This window comes from Epinephelus moara, chromosome 10 (genome assembly GCF_006386435.1).
Source record: "Epinephelus moara isolate mb chromosome 10, YSFRI_EMoa_1.0, whole genome shotgun sequence".
Classification (NCBI taxonomy): Eukaryota; Metazoa; Chordata; class Actinopteri; order Perciformes; family Serranidae; genus Epinephelus; species Epinephelus moara.
The window spans coordinates 16,588,412-16,615,225 of NC_065515.1; the positions used below are offsets into that span (position 1 = coordinate 16,588,412).

Below are 26,814 nucleotides of genomic sequence, written 5' to 3' on the forward strand. Positions count from 1 at the left end.
CTTGTATCACTATCTGAAATGTCTATATACCTTTATGTTGCATCAAAAGCTACACATTATGTCTCAAGGGGCCTAGTCTGTGTCTGGAAAAGTTTTCAGTAAGTCTCCTATACCTCTATTTTTGAGCTGTCCCAGGGAGGTGAATGCTTAATTAAAGGAAATGAATGAATTATTTGGGTAAGACCCGATGTCTGCAGTAAAGGTTTAAAGCTCTGTGTCTCTTCATCCCCTCCCCCAGGCACAGCCTAATGCAGATGTGCTGGCAGTACAACCCCAAGATGCGGCCGATGTTCCACGAGATCATCGAGATGCTGCGGGAGGACCTGCACCCGTCGTTCCAGGAGGTCTCCTTCTTCTACAGCGAGGAGAACAAAGTCCCCGAGACAGAGGAGTACGACCTGGACCTGGACAACATGGAGAGCATCCCACTGGACCCGTCGTCATACTCCCAGAGAGAGGAGAGCTTAGGCAGGGACAGCGGGCCCTCGGTGGCCCTCAGGGGGAACTATGAGGAGCATGTCCCCTACACACACATGAACGGTGGCAAGAAAAACGGACGAATCTTATCGTTGCCCAGATCCAGCCCTTCCTAACATTTCCTGTTTCCTAAAAAGAACTCGTTTAACCCGCCCTTCCCATCCTTCTTTCTCTTCCAGTCCATTTTCTTCTGTATCATGTTCCTCTCATCATTTTCTAATGATTTTCTTATTCTTGGAGAAGCCCTTCAAAAAAAAAAAAACAGACACACAGATCTCAGGACTTTTTATTTTCTTCCTCATGGCTGCCGCACACAGGCAAGCAAGAGATGCAAACATGGTGTAACACTTTTTTAACTTCCTCCACAACACATCGGACTTTCTATTACCATATTACCTATCTATTGTTTTTTTCACTATTGCCACGTTTCCAGGACTCCTCGTGACGGAAACACAGATAAAAAAAAAAAAACTGTGAACACAACAAACCTTAGACAACCAAGAAGGCTGCTTTTGCTCAATCTCCTCAAGACTTGTCCCTCCTTCTCTCCCCACCAATCTGCATTTCCACACATTTCTGTGCTTTGTTTTCTCTCCAAGTGAAATCTTGTTACTCAGATAGTGGCCTTTTTGTATGTGGCCTATAAACAAAGAGAAGTGTCTATCAGCTCTTACACTAATTTCCTTTTTTGAACAATGACTTAATCAGTTTGGAACGGTGGGATGACTTTCAAAGACTTGATCCTAGAACAAACATCTATTCCTAGAGGAATGTTTTCTTTTTGTTTTCATTTTGTTTTTGTTCTGCAGAATTCCAAACTACACACAGATTCATCGGGTGTTTGGTGAATAGTTTTAATTTATTTGCTTTTATTGTTATTTTCTCTCCTCTTTTCCTCTTCTCTTTCTCAGTTTTTTTTCTGTGTCCTCACTATATGGCTGAAGGATATTTAAACAGTTAAGAATTGGACAAAAGAGTTCCTCAGACTGACCAATAGCTGCTGCTTTGATATATTTTAGTGGGTATAGAAATATATAAATATATATAATATATATAGTATATATGGAATATTGGTATTTATGTACCAATATTTTATATATAATATATGACATATTGATGTTTTTTGTAAATAGTTCATATTTGTAATATTTTTCATCAGAAGCTTTGCTAGCGTTTTGTTTTGCCGGGTTTTTCTTTCTGGGTTTTTTATTTTTAATTCTCTTATTTTTATAGCCCCAGAAATCACACTAATCTACCATCAGTGCTCTCTGTGTCTTAGGCCTCCTGTCCCCCGTGAGTACTCTCGCTCCATGCGGATGGGAAAGGAGGAAGCCCCGAAATATTGTCAACTCACTGCATCATTTTTTTTATAAACCTTGTTCCCACTGAGAGCTGTCAATATTTAGAGGCAACTTTACTACTACAACAAAACAAAAAATGAAATAACCAAAAAAAAAAAAACGAGCTTTATAAAAGGGGAATGAGGTCTTTCTAGGTGGAAGTGCGCCTGATGTGTTTGTCTCCGTGTCTGCTGTCTCTCTGGTCAGATCACGCTGGAGCTGAGGTCTGTTAGTGTTTGTTATCACAGGTTTATTATATCGTTGTGATTGTACTGCCTTATGTTGGCGTAACAGCGATGGCTTTTCAGTTATGTCGGTGCTGCTCGGATCAGGGCAGGGAGGGGAATTAACAACAGCTATCGGCCGAGTGCAGGTGAAGTGGAACAATGAGGCCCTCTTTTTTTTTAACTTATTTTTTTGTCTGTTTTATGACCAGCACTAAACACCCTCATGATTTACATCAGAGAGCGGTAGCATTCTCTTCATCTGACCTGAGATCTGGCACAGGTCAGGACCTCAGTGTTAGACAGAAGGTTCTATTAAACTCACACATTGCGGTCCCATCACACTGACTACGTTTACTTGCACACTAACATGCCCTTATTTTTCAGAATAAGACAATATTCTAAATTTGATGTGGTCATGTGAACAGCATATCCCATTTGGATATGGGTAGCATATTCCAGTTAAAGACGCGGGATATGCTGGTATAATTCAGGTTTTAGGAGCATTCTTTGGACATGTATGCAGTGTATTCAGAATATGCATCACAATTGGGATTTTTACTGCAGTTTGCAACGCACAGCTTCTGTGTGTTGTACACAAACCAACAATTTGCATGGCTGTGAAGTAGAGGTGCATGCCCAAAAGTAAATCCCACATTTCCGATCCAAAGGAAAAACACACCTACTTTTAAACATTATGAAAACTGGTGGTTAGCATTGTCGCCTCACAGCAAGAGGTTTCGTGGTTCAAACCCTTCTGTTTGGAGTTTGCATGTTCTCACCGTGTCAGCGTGGGTTTTCTCCGGGTACTCCGGCTTCCTCCCACAGTCCAAAGACATGCAGGTTAATTGGTGACTCTAAATTGTACGTAGGTGTGAATGTGAGCGGTAAAGGCTGTCTGTCTATGTGTCAGCCCTGTGATAGTCTGGCGACCTGTCCAAGGTGTCTCGCCCAGTGTCAGCTGGGATAGGCTCCAGCCCCCCCCGCGACCCCCAACGGGATAAGCAGTTGAGGAAAATGAATGAGAATAAGGGCAAAAATCAGAGTAGTTTGTGCATGTAAACGTAGTCACTGTCATTCAGTTTGGTTCGCTCTGCACCACACACACCACCCGCACGCTCTCTGCCTCCTCACTCTTCCCGAGGCTTCCCATTGGCTGCCCAAGTCACTGCTCAAAATCAGGGCTGTTGGAAATTTCCACGTTTTGTGGTTGAGGGGCTGGAGAGAAATGCGGAAAGTTCCAACTGTGTTCAGAGTCCGCAGCAGGTAGTGGAGAGAGGGGCAGTCTCTCTCTCTCTCTCTCTCTGTCTCTCTGAGAGTGTGTGAGTGATTTGCTAATCCTATTATTCTCTCTGCTATCACATGCAGTTAGGCGGTCAGGACACGGTGTGCAGCAGCAGCTATTTCACTCAGGTCTGACATTCCAGGATTTAGTTGGAACTGCTCGTTCCCTCACCCCAACCCTCCACCCCCACCCACCCACCCACCCTCTGTTTTGCCTGCCTGCTGGCAAAGCTGATACCATCACCACACCCCATCAGATTCACAGCACACATGAAAGACTTTGTTTTTCCTACTTAGAATTTGAATATTTGAAGTTTGTCCCTCCTGCCAGGAATCAGAAACATTCCTGTCGACTGAACCGTCACACAAAGCTACAGAGAAGTTAGTCGTCCTCATTGCCGACATCTCGTCGTGTCTCTTAAGATCATTAATTCACTCTGACCTTCACTCAGAACCCAAAGGCCGTCAGAGTTTCACAGCAGATCCTCCGCTCCTCTCTCAGTGCAGTCAGTGACGTGGGAGGTGATTGTGAGCAGACTTATTTTTTTTTTATTTTTCTGGACACACAGACCGGTGTGGTTGCCAATCCAGCCGAACAGCATTCAGCACTTATAGTATAGCCAAAGTGTTGGCAGCTTTCTGTCAACAACCAGAACCCACAGAATCAGAGTCAGAGAAAGCAGAGAAGCTGCCTCCATATTTTACCAGTGCCTTCTCAAACCCAGAGCCACGTCCAGGCTAGTTACATCGGCTAGTAACACACACACTTACACACACACATACACAGGCCTCTGTGCTCTCTCTGTATTTCTTCACATGAGGCAGGAGAGGCATAGAAATCGAAGCTGCATCTACATTTGTGTTTGTAAGGTTACAACTTTGTTCTTAGCTGGAGAAGCAGAAGTCTATGGGGCAGTTTATTTTCTTATTATTTTATATTTTTGGTTTCAGCTTGTTGCCAGCATAAGGTTTGAACGCTGACGTTCACCTCGTGCTTTGGCGGTGACACTGTGGATTGGCCAGAGTCTGTGCTGTCGTGCACTCAGAGGTGCCCGAGGTTATGATGTAGATTTTAGCTAATTATACAGAGGAACTACAATCTTGGGCTTTTGTACTTTGTAAATAATCTGTGACATAGTTTGGAAAATAAAAGCAGAAAAAAGGTATATTAAAAAAAAAAAAAAAAAAAAATCTGAAGCCCGTCAGTTTTGCGTACATGACAGAAAAACGGTGGACCTCAGCTGTGTCGCAGTTCCACACTATGTACTAAAACTAAATTGTTATCTTAATACTAAACTGTTTTGGCAGTACATCTTTGAGTGTACTTAATTTCCCAGTACGAACACACTACATACTCAAAACCCAGTTAGAGTTAGTATGTAGTATGGAATCGGGACACGGCTCTCATCTCCACCTCGACCTAGGTTGCTTATCTTGTGGTGGTGTTCACACGCATATGCAATTTTTAATTAAGATGGTGCCCATATCTTTGAAATACCAGATATTTATTTTATTATGATCATTGTCATTGTATAAGAAGAACACAGTTAGCTTTTTAGTGGAGCGTTTTTAAGGTGTTTTTGAGAGTGGAGCGATGTAAAAGCCTAGTTTGTTATTGTACAGGTGGAGTAGCTGGTGGCGAGCAGCAGGAGTTAGTTAGTTATTTAGTTAGTTAGTTAGTGAGTAAGTAATTGTCGTCGTCTTTGTGTTTTGGCCAGAGTCTACCTCAGTGCATATGGAGGAATCAGTCTAAAGAGCCTAAAATCATCCCCGTCAGTCTCTCAGTATCCCGTAAAGTCAAATAATATCACTTTCTCTAACATTACCAACACTGCTGATGAATTCCTTTCCCCCCCGTGGTGTATTAACTCCCTCTGCCTCTTCTCAGTTTTCTCTTCTTCTTGTGTCCCGGGGGAAGCTGCCATCGACCCCTGCAGTATGTGGATATTGTTGGGAGCATCATATTTTGCCCTTTTCTGTTTTTAAATATCTTGAGTGTAAAGCTCCAGTCATCTGTGTAGAGTCTAGGGATATGCTTAGTATCCCTCTCCTCATGATTTTTACCCTCAGCACTTATTAAATGTGGAACATGAGGCTGTAAATTGACTTTATCGACACTCTATCCTTCTCATCGTTGCTATACAGTTTATAAAATTACTCACAAGAGGCCTCCCCCGGGCACTGGAAGAAGCAGCAAAGCTTTGTTGTGTGTGTGTGTTCCCCTTTTCCGCATACACCAATCATCTGGACTGTATGTAGTAGCGGCTGTACTGGTTTCTGGGGATGTGACATTAGCATGAGTCAAAAAAAAAGAGCGTCTCTTGACTCTCTGTGCGTATCTGTGATCACCTACATGCAGCCACGGCTCAGCCCTGGACCCTCATGCTTTGTTAAAAAAAAAAAAAAAAAAAAATCACATCTAGACTGAACCTGTTGTCTGGCAGAAAGCCCTACTCTTCTTCTTCTTCTTCAGTCTGTCGATCTGTTTCTTTGTGGTCAAAACAGTTAGCTCCCACGTCTCCTCCAGTCGTTGTCGGTTGATTTGTCTGTTTCTCTGTTCTGATTTTTTTTGTTTTGTATGTATATTTTTTCTACTGTGAATATCAAGAGATGACCTTTATTTTCTGTCAATGCCATGGATTGGGTCTGTTTTGGCTGATCAGGACACTGATGTCTGGGCTGGTTAAAAAGTTTTAAAGAGGAGCACCCCCGCTCTGCAAAGGAAAAGAAAAAAAAGCTGGACTGGGACAATCCTGTGTGCCATAAGAACTATTAAACAGACATGAAATCTAGATTGTAACTTTTTGTCTCAGGGAGGCGGCCTGATGCTTTGTGGTTGGAGGATAAAGAGGACGAGGAGGAAGAAGAGCTACCTACCTACCTTTTATCTACTCTGACTGAAGCGCAAGTTCTCAGCATCCTTGCAAAAAGCAAAATGGTGATGATAAGTCCAAGGACAAGTTTTCAACAACAAAAACCCAAACACCCTTTTGTCATGAATCTGAAACCCTTCTGCCCCCCTTTGAAGATAATCAGGAATCCTCTCTGTCTGGCGTGATGTGGTTTGGACTGCCCTCTAGCGGTTGGATGGGAGCGTTGCAGGTCAGGGGTGGCAAAGCAAACAGGGCCACCGACCCATAGTGCCTTGCTCAGACTAACGGCCCGCCTGACCCCTCCCACCCAGTCCACTCCCCTCAGAGCAGAAACGTGTCTCCACCAATCACTAAAGAGGATTTTCCACCTCCAAACATGAAATGAAAACACAGAAATTATGTTTTTACACACGCTGTGTTGTTTAGTTGTAACTGCAGAGAGAAACCTTCTCACTGCTTGGTGGGTAAATACTGTAATTTAGATCATGACTGATGATTTTTACCAAAAAAAAAAAGAACCCATGTTGAACTTGTGTCTCTACTCTGCTAAGCTCTGGCTTGCTTTGTGCATGAAAAATGAATTATCTATACCAGCAGATAGCTTAATAATTTGATGCTTATTGATTTTGCTTTTCATCATCAGTCTGTTTTGACAGCCCCACATGCACATGCAAAAACCCCGTGATTAGCAACAGGTGATTGCATTACACTTTGGGGATTTCCATATGAAATGCATTCAGTTGTTCCTTGATTCTGAAAATGAATAAATGGAACTGATTAATAAGCTCTTAACTGTAAATAGCAGCAGATCCTCGGCCCCCCCGGGAAACGAAAGCACTTGATTTTTAGGGAAGTTTAGGTTTGTTTTGTTGAACTCTGATGACCTGAAACGCGGTTGGACAGAGCATGCTAGTGACGCAGTGCAGGGTGAGAACAAAGCATTGTATGTATTATTGTTTTGTTTTAAAGAAAAGAAAAAAGTATTACATTTTAGAGATGTTGATTTCTATTTTTTTTAGCCAAAGTATGGAGGGCAAATACAATTACTTTTTCTGACTGTAAACTTTTACTACTCTTGTACATTATGAATTTAACATTGTTATCAATGTGTATATAACTTTTTTTCTAAATTTAAAGATAGCTTTTTTTTGTTTTGATTTTTTTTTTTTTTTTTTTTTCATGACACAACCCACTACACAGAAAAAGAGCTGAGTCAAGTCTGTCGATGTATTTAACAGGAGCAGCACAACTCCGGTCTGAGGGCTTATTAACCCTGTGTAACAAGACATAAAAACAGTATGTGGCCTGAAAACGTTTCGCAAACGAACCCTGCTCTTAAAAACCGATGCATGTTCTGAATGTCGTCATGCATTTCAACCACCCCCCCACCCACAGCAGCATGTCACCCATAAAGCCTTTCTTGTGTCACAAATACGTCACCTATCACAGATGTTGTTGTATGAAATCGTTTCTGACAGAAGACGTGTGTTAAGTTTGCAAATGTTTTTGGTTTTTTTTCCTTTTTTTTTTTTTTGTGTATGTGAAAAACTGGAAAAGACCACTGCACATCCTTTTGAAGAAGAGGAAACACGAGTGATAAAATCCTGAATAAGCTAAAAAAAAAAAACTTTATTGATGGTTCAACAACCATACATCTTTAAGTTTAGACTGTAAAGCTGGAGGTGTTAGAGTAATAGACATTTGGGGGGATACACTTATTTGCCTTCTTGCTGAGAGTTAAATGAGAAGATTGATACATGGTAAATAAATAAGCTGCAACCAGCTGCGTTAGCTTTAGCTTAGCACAAGGAATAGAAACAGATGTAAACAGCTACCGTGGTTTTGCCCGACAGTTATAAAATCCGCCTAACGACACCTCTAATGCTCATTAATTATGTAGCCGTGGCAATCACCAGATATTATACGATACGATATGATACGATACAGTATGATATGATTCAATACCATCATGATACTTAAGCCATGATAAAATATTATTGTGATTTTAAACCATTTTTGTGATATGCTGAGTATTGCAATAACATAATGTGATTAATTATTTTTTAAGTTGGAAATTATGTCCGCAGAGGAAACCTTTATCAACAAATCTTTTATCTAAAATGTTTTCAGACTTAATGTCACTTCTATATCTTTTGTTGCAGAACACATGTACCTAGTAGACTGAAAAAGCTTTTTTTTTATTCCAGAAGGCCGGCAAAAGTTCAATTTGTATTTGCAATTTCAATAATTTAGATAATAATAAAAGAAACAATACTTGCTGTCCATGTATCGATACAATATTGGCATGTAAAATATCGCAATACTATGCTGTATCGATTCTTTCCCCCACCCCCGCCATTACCACACTATATGTCGTTTATTTATTCTGTAAAAAAAAATAAAAATACATATGTCGACTAGAAGCAGCAACTTCCTGTTGTATCCAGTTGTTTCCTGGCATCGGATCCTGACCAAGAAATTTACTGGCACGTTTTTTTAAGCTTTGTTCTTGTCCAGATAAAACAAAGGAGATATCACATGTCATTTAGGGAGCTTTAAATGTGCTGTTATCATTGGACAGAGCAAAGCTAGCTGTGCTAAGCTAAGCTAACTAGCCGCTAGCTGTAGCCTTCAGATGTTATGTAGCATCGTTCTTTTCATCTAACTCTCTGCCAGTAAGTGAAGAAGCATATTTCCCAAAGTGTCGAACTGCTCCTTTAAAGGAGGCTCAGCGTAAAGGTGAAACACCTTCAGCTATGAATGAATTAAGTACTGTCTGTCAGTAGTGTGATGATGAACTGTTCATATTTGTGTTATTGATTAGGGAGAGAGACGCCATTGTTTAAAGATAGACAGTGGGCGTTGCAGGTGTGATGACCCTGTTGACAAATCCGAGGTAGAGCTGCCTCTTCTTTTCGTTTAAAGACCCATCTGTCGGTCCAGTGGTCTGCTCCAGTTTACACACCAGTACCTTATATTTATCTCTATCCTGTTCCCTGTGCTGTACGTCGTTTAAATCAATGGAGTTGTGTCCGTGTCGTCCTCTGTTGAAGTCTTTACCACGGCTTTCTTTGTCTCTGATCGCTGCTCCTCCTCTTCCTCTTCTGTGTCCTTCAAGTCTTTTCTCTCCTCAGTGCACATAGGTGGTCCCCAGAATGCTGTGTGTAGTCTTGCAGGATACCTCTTTATTAATGTCATTTATTGCCGATGAATATGCTGATGTATTAATTTTTTGGGATATGTTGTGTAAACATTATGTTGAGACATCGTTGCAGACAGCAGGTGTATATGTGTGTATGTACAGTCCAAAAAAAAACAATCCCAAAACCCGCAACCCACAGAGATCGCTTCATCCATCACACTGGATCCAAATGTGCCATTATCTTTATGTATCACATATATCGACATATTGAAAACACACACACACACACATACACACACACAGAAATACATGCATATTGTACAGGATCAAAAATGTGCCATGACTAAATGAACGCTTGACAATTTATTTTTTCTATGTTTTCAAAGGAGAGCCAAGTAGTGACATGTACAGAAAATGTTGCAATGATATGAAAATAAAAATCTTGCTGTGTGTAAATTATTCAACAATTAACTGTTTATATTAAAATTATGAATAAAATTATTGGAGAATATGTGTCTTCTCGTGCTGCTTGATTATGGACTGAGGCAGGTACTTACTGTTTAGCTTTTTAGCTTTTCCATATACCACCACGAGTAACTTTTCATTCCACTGATAAAGACTGAAGATGCTGTTGAAAGCTCTGGAATAAGAATAAATAAATTAGTGGAACTTGAGTTAAAATTACAAAGTAGATTTTTCCAGGTTCTCTACTTTAGAACAATTTTTGGGTACTTTAGTACACTGCTCCAAAAAAAAAAAAAAAAAAGGGAACACTTAAATCATACATCACATGAGAACAAAATGACACAACAACGGTCAATGGAAACCAAAATCATCACCTGACTCAGTGCTGGACTCGAAATCACACCGACAAAGTGTGTACAGCCCCCGTGTGTCAGGATAGAGTGTCGGTATACGCCAAACCAGTCACGGTGGATGATGTTAGAGGAAGCATAACGTTCATCTTCAGACTCTTTCATGTCTGTCACGTGCTCGGTGTGAACCTGTTCTCATCTGTGAAGAGAACAGGGCATCAGTGGTGGACCTGCCAATCTTGTGGTCTCTGGGGAGTGCCAATTGCGCTGTGCGGTGCTGGGCTGTGAGCACAGGTCCCACTAGAGCAGTGGTTCCCAACTGGTGGGTCACGGGTCCAGTCTGAATGGACCATAAGTGACAAATGTCAAATTTGGAAAAAACACACTTTATTTTGAAGTACAGTAACTTTCCAGCACAGAGCTTTTATTTTGAAGTGCTGTTTTTTGGTGTAGAGTGAGTGACTAACAGACAGCTACTTGACAGAGACAGCAAACTAGTTTGATGACATGTCCAAACGCAAGTGAAACTGAATGTATTAAACTGTGTGGACCTTGAACAAATGACTAAGGAGATAATCTGGACCCTGTGGCTGGACCAGTTGGGAACCACTGCACTAGAGGACGTCGGTCCCTCATGCCATCCTCATGCAGTCTGTTTCTGACAGTTTGGTCAGAAGCATGCACACCAGTAGCCTGCTGGAGGTAATTTTGTAGGGCTCTGGCAGTGCTCCTCCTGTTCCTCCTCACACAAAGGAGCAGATACCGGTCATGCTGCTGGGTTGATGCCCTTCTCCTCATCTAACAGCCGGTCTCCTGGTATCTCCTCCATGCTCTTGAGACTGTGCTGGGAGACACAGTAAACCTTCTTGTGACCGCACGTATGGATGTGCCATCCTGGAGGAACTGGACTACCTGTGCAACCTGATTGGGCTGCAGGTACCGCCTCATGCTACCAGTAGTGACAAGGACACTAGCAGAACCAGTCAGGAAGGATAAGGAGAGAGCAACTGTCTGTGGCCACCACATGAAAAACCATTCCCTTTTTGGGGGTTGTCTTGTTTTTGCCTCTCCATTGCACCTGTTGTCACTTTCATTTGCAGCAAAGCAGGTGAAACTGATCAACCATTACCTGTGCTTCCTACATTAACAGATTGATACCCCTGCTTTTTTTCCCTCCACATTCGCACATCATTACCAACTTTAGCCAAAGACCTTGTCTTGCTCAGGGGCGTCTTGACAGAAACTGAGAGAGAAGGTTGGTGTTTCTTCTTCACACTTATTGCCCAGATTTTCTCACTTCACAGTCAAAGATTCAAACCCGCTCCCTGTCATTTTAATTCTCTTGCATGAATGATGCAGTTGCAAAAAAAAAAATGACATCATCACATAAACCTAGAACTTGTCAATTTTTTGCAGAATCACTATGACTGACCTTTTTGAAATTATGACACACTTTGCAGATGTTTCCTTCACAACCCTGCAGCCTCGTCACTGCTTGTGAGCCGTGTTTCGGGGAACACATCAGGCCTGGCAGCTCAGTCACATGAGCCCCAGTGTTCATTCACACACTACAGCACGAGCTCAAAGCAAAAGATGACGAGCAGAGGTACAGAGTGCATGGACGCGCAATTCTGATAAAGTCGTGCTCTGAGTTAAACCACTATAAACGCAGCCAGTTCCTCCTAACCCAGTTTCTCAGGGTTGTGCAGGGGGAGCACACAGCTGCAACACATGAAGCTGCACAACAGACTCTGAAGCATGCATGCACTGCCTTTAGTTTAATGTGTGCTGTTAACACAAATACTTTAAGAGTCTGTGAGGTCAGAACAAAGGTTTATTGTGTATAGGTCACTCATTATCAGCAGAAGACTTTAACACTTCTGCTGTAATGTGTGAGCTGCCACCATAAGTTTCAGAGCAGCAGCGATGTGTGAAACTGTACGTGTGGGCCACTTTGTTCTCAGCTGCACAGAACAAGAAAAAAGAGGAAGCAGGGTAGAGATCCTGTGGCTGGTTGCTGGCTCTGTGCAGTCAGTGTGAGGGCGACCCAACGCTCACACACACAACAAAGTCAGACCTGAAGGACTTTAAACCATCTTTTCTGCCTTGTTTTGTCAAACAAACAGGACTCACATGCTGCCATCTGTCACCCGTCGTCAAATGTAAGTAGAGTTTATGTTGCTTTTCTGACTTTGACAGTGATCTGCACATCTGGGCCCAACTCTGTACTTGTGTTTGTCTCTGGATCGTTTGAAATGTGAGGTGTTTTTCTGCAGCAGAGTTCTTGTTTTAGCTCATTTCTACTCGTCGTCTCCGTGCCAGTGCTCTGCCTCCTCTGTCTGTGGGAAAGTAAGAAGACTTTTCCACTTGATGTGCAGTGAGCTGAACTTGACAGTCATCCGTACTTACACTTGCGCAAATTAAGAAGCACAATGGTTGCAACAATTGTCAGGGCTCTGTGTCTGCGTTTCTGGAGCAGTTAGAGAAATTCCCCTCTATCTCTGCTGTGTGCAGATCGTTCCTCTTCAGTTTATTTCAGCTTTTTAACAGACATTTGTTTCACATCTTCCCAGAAGGTGTGGTGGTTTGTGCCACTGACTCAGAATAAGAAAAAAAAACTGCATGTATCATTGCCCTATAGTTTCGTTGCATGTACTTCCTTCTCTTTTTCTGTTTCTGCCTTATTTCCCCTAAAACAATGGCATCATTAAACTGATTTAGATTAGTAAAACATGCTTTTTCAAGGCATTTAACTTGTACTGAGCAAGATCTTAGACTATTAGCTCCCTTTACTACCCCTCTGCCCTCTCCTGTGTCACCCAAAACCCAATTTCTGATCATCTGGAGACCTTATAAAATGTCTACAGTGAAGAAACTAGAAACTAGAAGCAAGTATAAGTTGAGTTTCGTCAAAAAAAACAAACATGCATTTTCAGCTGCAGTTGGTCCCAAAGTGAAAACCAAAAGCTTAAAATCTTTTTAAAGTACCTCTAAACTGAATTACAAAGAATTTAAAATATTTCAGCATATCCAAAGCAGTTACGCCTCCTTTTCTCTTCCCACCGTCACCTCTTTTTGCTTTCCTGCTCTTTTCCTGGCTCCACTGGAGTCTTTGCAGAGGTAATCCCCAACCAGCAGCTCCCTGTTCCTTCTCCCGGACTCTCTCTTTCTCTCAACTCCCCTCCCTCCGTCCCTCCTCTCTCCTCCTGCCCTCTCCTCTCTTCCCCCCTCCTCCTCCTCCTCCTCCTCCTCCTCCTCTTCCTCTCACTGGGTGCCAGAGCTCCAGTGTGAGCGAGCTCCAGTTCCAGCTGGCCTCCCCACTGCGCTGCTCGTATGGCGGACTCTCCTCTTAACAACTCCTGGCCCTCCTTCTCCAAACTCTGGATGAAGAGATGGTCCTTCAAGAGAGGTACTGCTTTTACTTTTAGATTTACACTCCAGGTGTTTTTTTTGTTTGCTGGGTGACACTGAGAGGGTGAGTAGGGGTCGTGGACAGGTCTGGATGTGACCTTAGGAGGATGTCATGGCCTGTTGTTTACAATTTTGACCTGGTTGGGGCTTGTGGTGAGTGACGGTTGCAGTGTATCAGATAAGAGGTTTTTGTTGCAGAGTTCAGTGAGTCATTTCTAACCTGGTGCATTGTTTAAAATGTGAGAATGCGCAAATGTCACCATGCATCTTCATCTTAGTTTGATGCTACTGACTGTAGTGTTGCCACTGTGACCTGTAGAGCATGGACGAAGGGTTTTTAAAATGATATTTGGTGTAGAATCGGTGTGATTTTACAGTTTACAATAAATCCATTAATTCACTGAGACAAGAGGAGCTTCACACACACTACAGACACTACAACAACTCATATTTTTGCATTCATGCTTCTCCGTAACGTGCAGAGCTTGAATTATTTCATGCTGTCTGTTCCCATGCTGTTATCTTCAGAGGAATATGACGTTTTTTTTTCAAGACATAAAAAAGCCGTGTGGGACGCTTCCATTTTGCTTCAGCCGTGGTGTCTGTGTAGCTCGGCGCTTTGAAACAGTAGTCGGACGGATTTCTGATCAAAGGGGATCTGTGAGATGACAGCTGTTTTGATGTGCGCTTCGACCTTAGATCTAACAGCCTCTGTGTTCTGTTTTCACCTGCACACAGCATCTGACACACACACACACACACACACACACAGAGTCCGTGAATCATCCTGATTCTGATTGGTCACAGTGACCATAATCCAAACACTTGTTTGAAGTATTTAATAATATATTTACGTTTGTGTTTGTGTATTTTGAGTTACAAGTGTGCTTTTTATGTTGTCATCTGTGGTTTTGTAGTTTGGTAATATATCGGCTGTGTGTGTGTGTGTGTGTGTGTGTGTGTCATCAGACTGACCATACATAAAAAGGTGTTTATCGTACCCGTGTCTCTGCTGAAAACACATCAGTAGACATGAGTGTGCCTTCACTAAATCTGAGAGCTTTGTCATAAACTCATTGTGCACACTGTAAATAATCAACTGACTGTGTCACATGATGCCTGAGTTCCTCGTGTGATTGTCATGTAGATTTGCAAACATACGTACAGTACGCTTTGTGGTCATGTGCCCTCATTTCCTTTTTCCTTCATAACATTTGCTCAACTGTCTTCCTTTTCACGAAACCCATCAAACACAAACAGAGTGCACACACTGCGGCACACCCATCTGTCATTTACATTCTGCATGATGAAAATTACATCTCTCATATAGGACTGTACATAAACATACTCATTATATAGAACTACAGTATTTTTATAGATTTAAGTTTATGTTCTCCTTCAGTTTGAACAAAACACTAAACTGTGATCATTTTAAGGAACAAGATAAGAACATTTCTGCACCACTGAGACTTTTATCAATAGTTTTGTCACAAGAACAGTCCTCACAAACATGGTTTTACCTTTTTCCATTTAAAGGTCCAGTGTGTAGGATTTAGGGAATATATTGGCAGGAATATGAAAAGTATGTTTTCTTTAGTGTATAATCGCCTGAAATTAAGAATCTTTTGGAGAGGAAGAGACCTCTGTGGATAATTCAGCTCTCGTTATAAACCTCCTGAACATCTGGATCTTAAGTTATCAGAGAAAAAAAGTGAGCACACATTAGCAGGTGCTGGGCTAATGGCTCATCTCTGGCGTACCCAACGGTTTTGGAGAAATGCAGATTTTTTTTTTTCAATGTGAAACTGATTTTTTCAGCATTTTTACTGGTTTAAATCACATGGGGTCTCATTTCTAAAACAGTGCATAGGATCCATACTAAAAATATACGTACAGACAAAAGCCAAAAATGGCGTACACCAAAAAATATTCGACAATTTCTACAATCGAACTTCCACTCTGCCATCTGTGTCACCAATTTCCCATTTCCAAAATGTTCGTAAGCATGAGTCCAAGTTTCTCCAATCAAGTCAGTTTTTATACATCACAACTCTTGTGTGTACACAATGTTTATAAATGAGAGTCCATTTGATTTGGAGAGGAAGAGACCTCTGTGGATAATTTGGCTCGGGGTCAAAACCTCCAAACAATGAACACAGAAGGAATTCTAACTGGGAGTTTCAGCTGCTTGTAATCTGCAATCCCAACACATTCTCACTCCGACCTCGTCACATATTGACATTTGGTCATGGACTTGCCACGTCCACATATGACGTGCAAGGTACCCTGGGTGCGTTGGGTGCTGACGTTCTGGGACACCATGTCAAGTTTTGCCTGTTACATGCATTGTCTTCTTTCAAAATACAGTTCAGTTTTCACAGGAAATTTGCTGTTTACATACAGCCTCTTTCAAAATAAGCACACTACGTTGATACAGCAACGTGAATTGATGTTTTTTTTTCCGGGAACTGCCCATTGGTTCGACTGCCCATTAGTTCGACAACCCATTGTTCCGACCATATTAAACTCATTGTTCCGAAGTCCGTTCTGAAATCATCATGATGCCCTGTGGTTAAGGTCTGGTTAGGTTTAGGCACAAAAACCACTTGGTTAGGGTCAGGAAAAGATCATGGTGTGGGTTAAAATGAAAAAGAAAGTGACAAACACATAAGCCGTGAGCCTGCTCTGCCTCAAGCCGGTCGCGGCGCACCATACGCCCGCCACGAGCCGTTCAGCACCGCGGACAGTCGGACTAATGGGATGTCGAACCAATGGGCTGTCGAACCAATGACATGGACCCTTTTTTCCTCCAATAACTAACACACGTGGTTGGGTTTAGTCAACAAAAGCACAGATTTTGGCTTCAGAATTTTACGGGACACAAACACCGCTCTCCCAGGTGAAAGTCAGTGTTTGTTGGACCCATCCACCACCCCTCCAACCTACCCTTCTTGGACTTTCGTCGCCTTAACTTTCGTTCTTGTCCTGCCATGTTTCCCTCTAAAGCCCCCAAGCGCCGTTAAACTATAACGGCAATTGGCTGTGTATCATGCCGACGTTAAGGGACGGTTTTTGTCATCAGTGTCTGACGCCGCAAGTGGTCGCCCAAGTGCTGGATTTCGACAACTTCGGAGTGAGACCGCCAGATGCCCCTAACTCCCCCTAACTCCTCATGAATTCAGTATGATAGCTGATATATTACAGGGCAAGTCAAGTTAATTTCACTTAAAAAGCCAAAATCAAACCTAAGATAAGGAAAGAATCCACAGAAGCCATTAAACGGAGTAGAGAGACATTACAGTTGGGGAATCACATTGCAGAGACAGAGGAACAATATTAAACAGATAAATAAAAGGAATAAAAAGTACATGACGTACTGAGGTGTTAATGTAATTTGGTGATTTATTTGTTTGTAATAGTCGTTAGTTTTAGTAGCAGACCACCCTTTGTTATGTGGAGCCAAACTGTGAGGAAAACAGCTGACTATGACAGTGCCAAAACGGTTATGGAGACACACACACACACACACACACCTGAGCACACACTCTCACACACAGATGCACACACTGATGCTTCATCCTTGTGTGATGTATTAGCAGATATGAGAGGCCAACCATAAAAGGCTACAGCGGCACTACAAGACAGCATCAAGCAGCCGCTGCAGTGTCTGTACCGAGTGTCTGAGTTTACACTTAACACGAGTGGGATTTGGACGCAAACAAATTCTCCCTCCGGCGGGGACACTGCCATCCCCACAGCCTCAGGCAGTGATTTAGTAATATAGAAAATAGATCTACACTGTATCTGTCTGTGTGTTTATGTGAGAGCATCTCTGGCTGTAGAAGAAGAGGGGAGTGGATGCTGCTAGTTTATAGCAGGACATGGTGCAGGACTCCGAGTGTGGCCCACACACTAAACAACACTACCTGAGGTCAGGGAGTGAGCCGCACGATACAGTCTTCACACACTCAGACACTATCATTTTAAAAGAATTGAAATTATCTGCAAGAAAAGCTATGAACGTCTCTAACTTTTAGTTGTGTTGCAGTTAGATAGCAAGGTCTGCTGATGCCTTCTAGATGTCACAGACGACCATCTGAGCTTTTCATATAACTAAGGGATTGGAAGCAGCAGGAGCATACAGGATATGCCCATGATCCAAGCTACTGCAGACAGCATAATACAGTAGATTATATCTTTCCAGTTCTTAAAGGAATACTTCACCCTCATGATGACCATTTGATATTCAGCTGAATTTGGGAGGAAAATTCTTTTTCTCACGTCTACACAGTGAACGAGGAATCCAAAAACAGAAAAAAGTCTTGATGAATTGAAGTGAGAGGGGCTGCGTTTGACAACAGCAAAACTTTATTAAAACATCCGCTAACAAACTCTCACACAACTTGTGCAGTATAATCCAACTCTCATATACGGTCTCACACATGGACACATAGTGCGCCCGCACTGTTTATGGAGAAGTGTTTTGAATATTACGGTTTGAGTGAAAATGCAGTGTTTGGAAAGAAGTGAGCACACAACTGGTTAAATGAAACTTGGATTATACTGCACGAGTTTGTAAATGGATGTTTTGATATACCGTAAAACCAAACACATTCTCACTCGGACCTCGTCACATATCGTCGTTTGGTCGTGGACCTTCTGTGTCCACATATGACATGAAAGATACCCAGGGTTCGTTGGTTGTTGAAGTTCCAGAACGCCGTGTGAAGTTCTGCCTGTTACATGTCTTCTTTCAAAATACACTTTCAGTTTTCACAGGAAATTTACTGTTTACATACAGTCTCTTTCAAAATAAACACACTGCGAATGTACAACATATCGAATTGATGTTCTTTTTTTCCACCAACAACTAATACGTGGTTAGGTTTAGGAAAAAAGAATGGGGTTTGGCTTTATAATCTTACTGGACGGTCGGTGTTTGTTGGCCCTGTCCATCACCCCTCCCACCCGCACTACACTGACTTTTGTTCTTGTCCCACCAAGTTTCCTCCTTGACACCGCTGAGTGCTGTGAAAATATAACGGCGACCAGCCACGTATCATGCCGATGTTAAAGGACGGCTTTTTTCACCAGTGTCTGACGCCGCAAGTCACTGCCCAAGCGCCAGATTTCGACGACTTTGAGTGAGACCGGATTGGTAAAACTGCAATTAGTAGCCCGGGCTATTATTTGCTTAAATCACCGAACTTAACAGGCCTATATTAGGGAGAGGCCTTTAATTCTTTATATGAAACTGTTGCTCAGCTAAGATGGGAAATACAATTAAATTGTTTATTTGAACCAGGATGGATATTACTTGTATAAAAATGAGGCTTCGAATAACATCAATTACAAATCATTCATTTAATCTAACTCTGACAGACAGAGCCCAGACAGAGAGAGTGTTATGATACTCATTTCATGGCACTTGAGGATTACGACACTTGTTATATGACACAACACCACTTTATCCTGATAAAACAAAATCTATAACTTGGATGAATTTTTATGCAAAAACTTTGTGATTCTTTTGATCGTTGGACCCTTATGGACTAAAGGAATTTGAATAACTTACCGGGTAATCAAGGAACGGACACACATTCTGACTTTAAGACAGCTTCAGGGGAAGTGAGTCACCACTTATTTTTCATCATGCCAGTAAATCTGGATGAATTGCTGTCTTCTGTGGTGCTCATGGTTTCAGTTAGATGAACTGAACTACTGAGGGCGTGCACGACGGCAGCAAGCAAGAACTACGGCAGAGAAATAACCATATTTAAAATGAGGAGCAGTAAGATGGTAGGCTGACAGAGAAGGTGTGTCACTGTGCTGTTGGCTGATTGTGAATCAACTGATGACACAATTGACCTACCCAGACAATGCCACCTAGAGATAGTGAATGAGCATACGTGCAGCAAATGAATGGCAGGGTGAGAAAGAAACTTACAGCCTGAGCATGAAAAATATTTTCTGACTTACTGAACTTTAGCTAGAGCTTCATTAGCGGCTAGCTGATGAACATAGTGAAGCATTAAGCTACTAGAGAGCAAAACATATCTCTCAGGAGGTGGTGGAGACCAAAAACTGAGCTAAATGGAGAGCGAGTACTGTACTAATGCTGCTCCATGTCTTCTGGATGTATAAACAACAAGAGAAACTCAGAGGAAAATTGCTATGCCAGAGAGTCAGTTCACCCTTCCTTACACGACATGAAGAGCCTTAGCGGCAGCAGGTTACCTGTTTACACTGGTCATGTTAAATCAGAGAATGAACCTTCACAGGGGAACAGAAACAGAGCAAAATCTATTCAAGGAGAGTTGAGTCAGGCCCTGTGGAGCCAGGCTGGCTTAGGGTAAGGCTCAGGTTCACAGGAGGCGTCCCTTATGAAATGGGGCTTATGTAACCTGTCGTAGCTGCGGCTCTCCCCTCCTCAGATGGGCATGGTGTGGCTGAAACCCTAACAGTGAACAAGACACACTCAGACGCCTTAACAGTCTTTTCAGACACCAGGCTACACAGACACATTTGTTTTTGATTAATGTAAAATGTAAGAAATGTCACAATTACATTTCTTACCTCAAATATGTGAAACCAAACTCCACATGTGCCTCTGGGCTGTACGTTTCCTTCATATGGCATGTATTCACTATAGCATATTATATTATTTACCACAGGCAAGCAGCTTCCCAGGCCGCTGAAAGCTCAGCGAGGGAATAATCTCCAGCTCTCCACCACTGACATGGAGACTAATGCTGGCTCTCCGAGAAGTTTGTGGTGATGACCGTGGTTTGTGGCATCATGTGAATCCAGGAATCTGTTTATGCAATGGAAATGTAAAGGAGCTTTCGGTGAGCGGCAGGAGCAAGAGACTGCAACTGAGCTTTTCCTCCATCATACACAAGATTGCTTAAAGTGATTACACAGGTGTTGTGCAGCTGTTGAAAGCAGCTGCATCTGCCTTTATCTGTGTTCCTTTTCTCCTCATGGCACTGTTTGTTGACGTTATTGAGGAATTTTGGGGAATTGTTTATAACTCGCAAACATCACATCCATTATCTTTCAGCATCAGAGTGCAAGCCATGTAGTCAGCCCTGTGAGCCTCCCAGTACCCAGCTCAGTGTCCTGCCTCATGCTGCCAGCGGGACGGGATCTTCCTCCTCTCTTTCCCCCGCCTACATCGCTGAGGATGTCTTCTTTGGTAGCACCAATAAAGACCAGGTAAAGCTCTTTAGTCTTGAGTTGGATCCTTATTATTTTCAATATTTTTCCTTCCTTTTTTAGCCATGCTGGCAGCCCGGCTCTTGGGACGGCAATGCCTGTCAGACTAAAATATTTCAACAACTATTGGAGGGATTACGGTTCCCACATGATGAATCCTCACGACTCTGGCGATCCCTTGGCTTTTCATTTAACACCACCATAAGATGTACATTTTTGTTGTTTTTTTTAAATTGAAAAATCTGTCCTTCAGTAAGTGGTTTTCTTACTGCAGGAAGAGTTGTTTTAAGGTACTGGAAAAATACAACCCCCCAGAATTTACTGAATGGCTCAGATGTATGACAGAAGCTTCCTATTAGCTGAGGTCTGGGATAACTTCTTTATATTTATTAAGAGCTCATGACATTGAAGTAGCCTACATATGGGTGCATCTGTGAAATATTTTTGTTGTTTTATTTGACAGTCTTTCTGCTTTTGTTTTTGATTATTTTATAAGTCATCTATTTAAAAGAAAATCAACAAAAAATTAAATGACAAAAACTGTCCAAAACTACTGGACAGATTGCTGTAACTTGTGGTTCAGACATTCATGTCCTAAGAGGATGAATTGTATTAAATTTGATCTTCCATCATAAGGTCATATTTTAAGTTTTTGACCACCCTGATTGTGACGTTGGGTGACCAAATTCAATGTCATTACAGAATACTGATGATAGGTGACACTGATATTTTGTTAGTTTAAAGTTGTTTTAAGTTTTAGTAACCAAATGTCTTCCAAACATTTCGTGCCAATGTTATCTTGAAGTTGAATAATGACATTTAGTCTTCATGTATAGAGACCAAAACCCAACCTCTGCAAAACATCTTTAGGTTTGACTCCACACATGTGAAATTCTAACATTGTCAGACGTAAAATATTGTCAACCCAATTTTCAGTCCAACCAAAATTTAACATCCAACGAAAAGTTCCAACCTCTTTCTGACAACATATAGGCCTAGACATCCGGTGCTTGGCAAGTACCTGTGAAGCTAACGACATTCCCTTCAACCTTGGCCCTACTTTGTGTTTCGAGCTAATTAGCAAACGTTAGCATGCTAACCTTCTTAAATAAGATGGCAAATATGGAAAACATTACATCTGTCAAACATGTTAGCATGTTAGCAACTATGATTCCATGTGCATTTCTTTTATTTTGATGACATTTTGGCTCTTTGGGCCTTCTTCAATATCTTAAAAAAGGCCCAAAGGCCAAAAAGTCATGCTAGCAGCCTAGCTTAACACTTGTTTTCTACAATCAAGTCTACTGCCAGTGATCAGCACCTCATTATAATTCTTGGTGTGCATGACTTTTTTTATTCTAAGCAATGTTAGCATTGTCACTGTGAGCATGTTAGCATTAAGCTAACGCAGTGCTGCTAGCATGGCTATAGACTTAATTGAGAATTTCTTTGAATTGGGGCTGATGTTAACGATATATTTTTCTAAATTTCGTCTCTGTAACCCATGTCTATCCTATTTCTTGGCTCTCTTCTTGCAGGATACATGTTCAGTAATCAGTGACTACGACTGCCCCTGTGTGGAGGTGAGCAGCAGTGTGGAGGACCTGCTGGCCTTCAGCTCTTCTCTCAGAGATTCAGAGTACTTTAAAGACCTGGAGGGAGGGATACCGGCTTCACAGTCCGCTGCATCCACAGTATCAACAGTCCCAGAGAGTAAAACCCTATCAGTTGGCCTACAGGTGTCCCTAAACACAGACAGTCCTTCCATCAATCAGCCTGTACAGACTTCTTTAGGTTACCCCCCTCAGGTCAATGCACCATCTCCCCCCTACTTTTTACACCCTGCAGAGGAACCTCATCAAAACTTTGTGGTCACTCAGCTTCGTCCGAAGTTACTGACGGATTGTATCATTGACAGCAGTGACACGTCAGACCCTGCCGTAGGGCTCAGCTTGACAATTAATCTGAATGGACTATTGGGATCAATGGAAACAACCAAAGGAATATCAGGATCAGAGGAAGTAAAGGAGCAACCCTCTATGGATTTCGATGGAGAAGCAGACCTGGATAGCTTTCCTATTCTGGTCAGGTCCATGTCAACGTCTCGGAGGCACAGCTGGGGTGTCCCTGTGTCCCCCATTACCCTGGGGAGGAGGTAAGACAGATGATAGATAGAGAAGGATAGACAGAAAGAAAGGGAGAAATCTCATAAGGATAAATAAATATAATTACAGTCTTTCATATGTTCTTACCTGATAAGTTCATTGTTACTCTCAAAAACAACAACACAAAAAACCTTGCTGTGCTCTTAAGCTGAGCTCAGTGTTTCTGGTGGTTAGTTGGTTGTTCTTTCACATCTTCTTAAATAATGCAGGCTACTTCAGGGTGTGAATATGAACAGTGCACCAAAATACCAAATGAAAAACAAAACTGAAAAACAACACAAAAATAAACCATGGTCACAGAGTGTCTCGCTCAAGAGTTTTGTTTGGTTAGACTAGATTTCACTGCCTGGTGAACCCTCCGCTGTGTCTCTGTGTTTGTTGCTATGCTGTGCTGCCAGACTGAGCCTGGATACCATGGCCATGGACAGCGATGGGGAGAGAGAGGACGATGATGAGGAGGAGGGACAGAAAAGTCTCTTCCAGTCCACCAAGCAGCAGACCTACAGCTGCACAGCGTATCCTGAAGACGAGACAGACGGCCCCAGGCTGAAGGTCCCCTGTCCAAGAGCCAGGGTCACTAGCATGGTAAAAAGCAGCAGTGACACATTGTACATATTATTGTCCGCAAATCTCATCTCAAGACCAAAACTTACTGGTTTCCCCCTAAGACATAGATCCTTTAAAACAGGTCAGGTATATATATTTCATATTTCATATCATTAATAAAAGGGTTAGATATATATTGATTATTAAACATGAATTAACAGTGCATTTGTTGGGGACTACTTTCAGCCATGGATTAATACACATTTGGTACTCTAGTGACTATTTACACTGTCTGCTGTATGTTGGATTGAGTCAAAATAAACTACAGTGTGTGTGTTCATGGTAATGAAGGAACATGTCACCCAATCCAACAGTGGGGCTTATTTATGGCTGTGTCAAATATATGGTCTACTAAATAGTGACTTCATCATTTTGTAGCACTGTCTGAATGTATAGTAGTAATTATTATACCCTATATAGAGGAAGGAGTATTGTAGTAAATTGGAGTAAATTGGAGTAAATTGTTAATTTAATGTGTAGCTGTCAGTCTGCGGGGAGATTAAAATATATCAGCCATTGATATTTCTCTAGAACTTAATGTTGCTGTAGGCCACAGAAGTGGTCTAATAATGCTAGCTAATGTTAGCGAGGTGGGTTGCTGCTACCCAGGTTTTGTGCCATACTAGCGTAATGCATAGGGTTACAAATTATATTCACAAGATATTACATTACCAATTGGCAAAACAAATTTCAACACATCAAATGTGAATGAAAAATACTTATTTGTATTATTATCATTATTATTATTATTATTATTATTATTATTATTATCATTATGGGAAAAATACCTGAATATAATATCATGTATTTATCACAAATATGCATGTCAGTATTTGTTATGAGTAGTCGACCAGCCAGTGTTGATATGGCATGTTTTCATCGTGCAACAGCAATGGCGTAATTACCGGCGCCAAGAAAATGACGCGAGTAGTGTCTGAAAGAGTTTTTTTCATGTTGCAGATGAGCTCACTGTGTAGTCATCTACACTGAACTCCTTTCAGACACAGCCAATGTGTTTTAGTGTTTTTTGGCAACAGCTGAGCTTTAATAAGATATATCAGGCTTTTACTACACAGATAAAACATTCTAATTCATTGTTGTTGGTCTTTTCTTGTTATTTGTTGACAATAAAAAAAATTAGAACATCACATGACTTATCCAACAGTAGTTTGGTCAGATGCCCTATGCTTCAATGATGAATGATGAATGATACTTGGCCATAGTATCATACCGAGAGCAAAGGAGGAAGTCAGATGACGTAATATAAAGAGTGACAAAATCCACATATGGAGGAGGCTGGGGTGGTTTGACAACAGTTTCTCATCCAAGGCTGTCAAATACAGAAAAATTGTCATGCCCCCTCTGTGACTGACATTGACGTCAAGGACCCAGAGCTGAAACACATTGTGACATGTGATTAATGTTGTGAAACGGTTGCAGTTAGGTTAAGGCAACAAAAATACTTGGTTAGGTTTGGCACAAAGATCATGTTTTGGATTAAAATAAGTACGTAACATGACGAAAATTCATCACGAGTGGCGTCAGTGTTTCCTGCATAAATTGCATAACTTTAGGTTAAAACAACACTTACTTTTGTTAAGTTAAAGTCGTTTGACCCATCCACCTCCCCTCCTGCTCTCCCTACACAGACATGCTCGCTTTCAATACTACACCAGTTGCTCACAGATTTAACTGTTGCCATGGATGGATTTAGCTGAGGGGCTGTTGCGTCTCATAAAGATGCTGAAGGCTGTCTTCGGCGTCAATATAAAACGCAGAGGGACAAAACAAGGCAGCAGTATCTGACACCCTGAGAACAGGCAGAGACGGATGGGTCAAACAAACACAGGACTTTATCCCGGGGAGAGCACTGCTCATGTTCTGTGTGAAACCAAAGGTCAAAGCTGACTTACTTTAACTTACACGTTTATTTATGTAATGTACTTGAGCGTTGCCTTCTGTTGCAATGCATTGCGTCAGTTAAGTAGTTTTGATGCCTTAACCTAACCAGACCTTTATTTTGAAAAGACATTGGACTAATTTAATGAGCGGATACTGACACAAGCAAAACTGACACTAGAAGGGTACTTAGAGCGTCATAGTTTAAACCATAGGGCCACTGACCAAGCTGCCGTATTTGATGAGTTGGGATTGAGATCATCAATAAGGAAAAAGGCTGATGGTTTAATAGTTGGCCACAAGTTGGATATTTGAAGCTAAATAACAAATCACTGAGTCTTTAAATATGCATCATTTGCAGTATTGTGACAAACTGCAAGAAAAAACTCAATAAAAAAAATAAAACTAACAGACTAAAGTGACCAAAAACAACTAAATACAAATTCCCCGCTGTTAAAGGTTATTATCAATTACTTAATTATATCATGATAAGTATTTAAGCTGTATGTTTAGGAGAGAAAGTACAACAGATCGAATGTGCACGTGATGTACATGTGTGTTTATTCCTCACTGCTTTCAGGCTGCTGGTGGGCTTGGCAGGCATCTGTACTCCCGCTCAGAGATCCTCGCCACAGACGAATGTTCCCGTGCTGCTCACATTTCTCGTGTTGTGCAGACATCCAAACAGGCCGCGAGGGCAGCAGGAGGTGGGGCTGAGTGTTTGTACATGTAGAGTACATGTTAGCTGATGTGTTTTACACTCGGCAGGCAGCTGTTTTCATCCTATTTGCCCTTTCTCCCTTTCTCCTCTGCAGCAGAGGAGTTCGACCCAGAAGAAAACTTACACTCTACTGAAGGACACATGTAAGTCTACAAATTAATTACATCAGCAGCTTGAGTTAGGCTACACACCACTTTGTGCCTCCCAGTGTGTGGTGGAATATCTATTTCTTTCCCGCAGGATGCTTCAGTCTGACTGGCAGCTCATGTTTAATGATGCTTGAAAGAAAGAAAATAAAGATACTCCTCTGGTTTGATTCACAGGGGGAACTGTTGATCATTTGTGTCCTGTAAATTATACCTGCAGCTTTTGAATGGTTTAGTGCTTTAGTTCACGTACTGCTGTAAATTACTATAGTCTGGTACAGTTGTCTAACTCCCACACAACAGGGGGGCTTCCCTCATCCCCTCCTGACATTTCTGCTACATGTCATATGTCTGCAACCTCCTCCTCCCACAGTCCTCTCTCCCAGCTCCTTAGATGGCCCATCAGTGTGTGTGTGTGTGTGTGTGTACGTGCATGTGTAGTATATGTGTGCTCTGGCGATTGTGTGGATGTAGCAGACAAGGGAGGATTCTT

At 41.8% G+C, this 26,814-nt stretch overlaps 2 protein-coding genes across 2 annotated transcripts in view; both read left to right on the plus strand.

Annotated features, from left to right (window-relative positions):
• Window positions 1–9,851, plus strand: part of insrb (insulin receptor b) — a 98,740-nt gene extending 88,889 nt beyond the window's left edge. Inside the window, exon 23 of the mRNA XM_050055974.1 lies at window positions 239–9,851. Coding sequence (XP_049911931.1) covers window positions 239–593 — 355 coding nt within the window. The 3' untranslated portion in view covers window positions 594–9,851. The remainder of the gene's footprint in view (window positions 1–238) is intronic.
• arhgef18b (rho/rac guanine nucleotide exchange factor (GEF) 18b) overlaps window positions 9,072–26,814 on the plus strand; it is a 57,234-nt gene continuing 39,491 nt past the window's right edge. The window contains exons 1-8 of the mRNA XM_050055270.1: window positions 9,072–9,094; window positions 10,363–10,449; window positions 12,187–12,317; window positions 20,630–20,784; window positions 22,323–22,939; window positions 23,348–23,534; window positions 26,035–26,161; window positions 26,270–26,318. Coding sequence (XP_049911227.1) covers window positions 9,072–9,094; window positions 10,363–10,449; window positions 12,187–12,317; window positions 20,630–20,784; window positions 22,323–22,939; window positions 23,348–23,534; window positions 26,035–26,161; window positions 26,270–26,318 — 1,376 coding nt within the window. The remainder of the gene's footprint in view (window positions 9,095–10,362; window positions 10,450–12,186; window positions 12,318–20,629; window positions 20,785–22,322; window positions 22,940–23,347; window positions 23,535–26,034; window positions 26,162–26,269; window positions 26,319–26,814) is intronic.